The 4,872-nt window shown below is 35.2% G+C and overlaps 1 protein-coding gene across 1 annotated transcript; it reads left to right on the plus strand.

Annotated features, from left to right (window-relative positions):
- Positions 1-3,260: 3,260 nt before the first annotated feature.
- LOC139874514 (uncharacterized) lies at positions 3,261-4,228 on the plus strand. The gene is made up of 2 exons (XM_071861939.1): positions 3,261-3,326; positions 3,755-4,228. The coding sequence occupies exons 1-2, from the start codon at positions 3,261-3,263 to the stop codon at positions 4,226-4,228; spliced, it is 540 nt and encodes a 179-aa protein (XP_071718040.1).
- The last annotated feature ends 644 nt before the right edge of the window (positions 4,229-4,872 follow it).

Here is a 4,872-nt window from a genome sequence, read left to right on the forward strand (position 1 = left end):
ACCCATCTACAACTAACCATAATCAAAGAACAAATTAAAGAAATATGTATATTTATATTTTCAAGAGCAAGAGTAAAGAAATACGAATTAATACAAATCGTGAAATTAAAGATTAATTACAAGAACAAAATCTTTTTACACAATCAGTTGAACAATATCCGTAAAGCTAGGTTGGAAGCCAATCTTTACCAATCCGCACCCTCCATTGATTTATACTTCAAAAAAGAACAAAATGATTTGCTTGTACAAACCCCATTTCTCCATCACCGTATCTACAAAATATACCAAATTCCCTAGGATGTTCGATTGAATGATTATCATCGTCATCATCAGAAGATGATGACGATGAATTTGATGTTGGCATCATTTAATCTTGAAATCTTGAAATGTTGAAATGCGTAAAAATTGGGAGTGTTAATTTTCTTGTTTGCAGGTTTAATTTGCAAGTGTGTTCTCGACTTTGTTTTTGCAGAAAGAAAAAGGGAGAGAAGTATAAGAGCCTAGTCAACTAAAGTTATTCAAAAAATATATTCTAGAGCCATTAAGTCAATTTTATTATTATCATTATCATATATATATATATATATATATATATATATATATATATATATATATATATATATATAATCAAAATCAAATTGCAAGAGTGACAAGACTAATGAATAGTATATCATATATAATCAAATTGCAAGGGTGACAAGACTAATGAATAGTAACTCCGGGACAACCTGCCCCGGTTAACCGGGTTAACCCGGCGCGACCCGTTTTTTTTTTTTTTTTTTTTTACTTTTTTCCTTCCTTTTTAACCGATCGTTAATCACCGCGAAGCGCGGTAACCACCTAACTTGTTATATTCATAAACATATTATTAGGGTCCACGAAAGTTGATGTTGATACCGTTATTGAATTTCTATTAAAAATCAACATATCTTTTTACATAAAATTATATATAAATAAATAAACAATGTTAAATATATTTAAATTATTTTTTAGATAGTTGTGTTCACTTTTTTTGACACACATATGGATAAGCTCACCGTGAGGCACTTATTCTGTACTAAGTTAACCTTGCTCAGACCTCCCAATGATTTAAGAAATTGAAATATCACACAATAAGGACCTAGTGGAATTAACGAAAGTACTTATATTAATTATTTAAGAAAAATTTACAAGAATTTTAAAATGTGTTGTGTCAAATGAAGCTACTTCTATTTATACTAATTCTACTACAAAATGAATGACTATGATTAAACTAAATTAACGGATAAGATATAGGTACTAGAAACTCAAGTACGTACATTCTTCTGCCTTATTCTAGAGATGTTTATATAGTCTCCACATTATGTTTCTAAATTTTTTTGGTGTCACACAACCTGTAACTCTGGGTAGTACATATCACTTGCAGAAACATAACCATGCTCCAGAGCAGATACTGAACCTTGATAATCTCCTTCTATGATAAGAGCATTTGCAAGTTGTGAATTAAAGTTGCATGACCATAACTTTCCAGAAAACCTTTCAATACAATAGAATAGCAATTAGTACAGATTCTTACTATAAACATACATGCAAAGATGCTAATTCATAAAACTTATATAAAGGCAAAACATGAAGATAGAAAATTTACCCCTCTCCAAAGGATTCAGTAAGTTCTAATCCTTTATTTAACAGTTGTTTTTGAGAAGTTACAGCTCCAACAAGATGATAAAATTGGCTCAATAAGCTATAAGCTCTGCATTTCAACTCGAAGCATGAAGGGATCGACTTTAAGAGTAGTTGCTGTAAAAAACATATACAACTCTGCTTAGTTAACCCAGTTTATATTGCTTAAGATTTCTATAATCAATAGGGTGGTGTTGTAATAATATTCATATCATTATCAAGGAAGAATCATAATAACAACAGCAATAGCATTATCATACATTATGTTTATACACTATAATTTAAATGAACACATATACAGACATTGCTACCAATACAAAAGTAGAAAACAAGGTTGCATGTGTTTAGATAGTTTAGATGCATTTGCCTCTATATATATTTTGTGAGCATGTACATAGTAAATATGTAGTTCTTTTATTCTGTGATTACATAATTATCTCAATATAAGTAAAAACGTGGATTAACGGGTTGATTCGAATTACGTAGGCAAATCATTACATCTTAACAAGTACATGTAACGGATATAAATCCAAAATGTCTTATCATGGATAAAGGAACTCAAAAAAGTAAATACAAAATCGTAAGCTAAACGTGTATAGGTTCTCTCATAAGAAACAAATATTTTAGATTAAATTCCATATGAAACATTGTCGATTGATATCTTGACTTTTACGTTGTATATCAACTTATTCACCAGTTAATTCACACATTTTCACCTGCCAACGCCGCAATGCGCGCGTGATAAGTACTCCTACTTCATTTGTATTCCATATTTAAAATACTGAATTCATTCGAAAATCCTAATATAAAATACACATTATCAAACGAGTTTACAACTTCATATATAAACATACAGATTATTATTAATAACAACAACAATGAATAAATATATTAAATATATCAACATAATAATATAACCACGAGTGAATAAACTACATCAATAATCAATATAATCAATAATCAATAAATAAATAAAAACAAAACAAGTGAATTTGAATTTGTAGCATAACAAACTTACCGAACGTTCGAGGTGAGCTTTAGCATGATTAACATTATTAGTGTGTTTAAGAAGCAAAGTAGCGATTCGAAGGCGTGTTTTGACTTCAATAATTGGAAGAAATGAAACAGTGCTTTGACAAATTGCTTCCAAACACTTAATTGATTTCCCAATTTCGCCGCTTCTTTCGTGTAAATCTGCTAATTCCCATAGTCCTTCAGCTACTCCATCCATGTTGTGAAGTTAATTCAGTTCAATTTTGAAGTTTGATTTTTTAGGTCAAAATTTCCCCCCCTTTTTAGGTTGCTATTTTTCTGTTCAATCGTGTCTTCATGGTTTCTTCTATGTTCTGAGAAGTTTGAGACTTGAGTCGATGGTTAATCATTGGGTCAATCACCAAAATACCCATTTTTTTGGTCTTTTCTGAGCTGGTACCCAAAAAAAAAAACCTTGACAAAATGCCCGCGCAAGGCGCAAGAGACCTTGCGACCTTGCGACTTGCGTCCTTGCGCCTTGCGTCCTTGCGCCTTGCGTCCTTGTGTTAAAAAATTAGGTCAAATATAGAAATCAGACACCACATACACACACACACCCTGATTATATGTATTTGATTGGATTAGGGGATGGTAGTGATGAGCTATATCCATCCTGGGCCTATTGTGATAAGGTATGTTTTAATTCCCAATACAAATTTTAGGTTTTGAAGTGTTCTGGAACAGGCGCAAGGTTAAGTCTTGCGTTCTTGCGCCTGGTGTTTTAGGTTGGACGCAAGGTTGTCCTTGCGTCTTTGCGTCTGGTGTTTTGAGGTGTTCTGGCACAGGCGCAAGGTTCAGTCTTGCGTCTTTGCGCCTGGTCTTTTTAGGTGTTCTGGCACAGGCGCAAGGTGTGACTTGCGTCTTTGCGCCTGGTGTTTTAGGTTTGACGCAAGGTTGTCCCTGCGTCCTTGCGCCTGTTGTTTCTGGTTGACGCAAGGTTGTCCTTGCGTCCTTGCGCCCTTTAGTCTTGCGTCCTTGCTTCCATTCTGCAGGCGCAAGGTATGGTCTTGCGTCCTTGCGCCTATTACAGTTTAGCTAATATTGTGTATGTTTTTTGCAGATTTTGATCCCCGTTCACTTTTACGATGCTCAACACTTTATTCTGATTGTGTTGAACTTGGAGGAACAGAAGATATTGGTGTACGATAGTTTGCCCGGTCATGTTGATCAAGAAATTGTCAAGCTCACCAAAGATCTGGGAGATCAATTGCCTGTATACTTAAGAGCAATTGATTACTTTAACCAAAAGCAAGACTCCCAGATTGTTGACTACTTGGAAAACAAGGAGAGCATCGAGTTCATGACCGAGGCAGCACCAGTCGTGCCGGTGCAAGGTGGAAGTAATGGGGACTGTGGTGTTTGGGTCTGCATCCATATGGAGAGGGTGATCTTTGGGTGGGATGAAATCCCAAACATTGGAGATCCTAAAAAGGCCGCAGAAGACTACAGGGTGAGAATGGCCAAGACCTTCTTTCGTGCACGCTTTGATACCCAGGAACCCCCACCAAAAGAGAAAGCAAAAGTTGGTAACTGAGGTTTTATTTTGAAAACTGTAGTTAATTATGTAATTTGTGTATAAAACTGTAAATGTTGTAAACTGTGAACAGGTCCGTAACTGTATTTTTGAAGGCGCAAAGGTGTGTAATCAGACCTTGCGACCTTGCGTCCCGTAATAGCCGTAGACGCAAGGTCCTTCTTGCGGCCTTGCGCCTCGTATTTAGAAGCAGGCGCAAGGTGATTCTTGCGTCTTTGCGCCTTTTTATTAAGCAGGCGCAAGGTTCTTCTTGCGTCCTTGCGCCTATTTTTGAAACATACGCAAGGTTCATCTTGCGACCTTGCGCCACAAAATTTTTATTATTCTTGTAACACTAGCTTGTGCATTCAATATTATAACATATGAAGTAACACACGAAACCACATCATAAAATACTAATTAAAAAATATTACAACAATGGAAGACATCACACCTTAATTTGTTCCTGAAAATAAACGTATTCTAGGAACTAATTACTACCTAAATTGTACGTTGGATAAAACTGAGATTGATAAGCTTGAGATGGTTCGACTGTCTCTTTCGCCTTCGAGGTTGTGTTTCTTGCCCGTTGAGAAGTTGATTCACCTGTTCGGTCATAAGCAGCTGGGCATGTTGATCGAGAATGACCTGGTTCTTTGCAACGA

Source organism: Rutidosis leptorrhynchoides, chromosome 11 (assembly GCF_046630445.1).
Source record: "Rutidosis leptorrhynchoides isolate AG116_Rl617_1_P2 chromosome 11, CSIRO_AGI_Rlap_v1, whole genome shotgun sequence".
Classification (NCBI taxonomy): domain Eukaryota; kingdom Viridiplantae; phylum Streptophyta; class Magnoliopsida; order Asterales; family Asteraceae; genus Rutidosis; species Rutidosis leptorrhynchoides.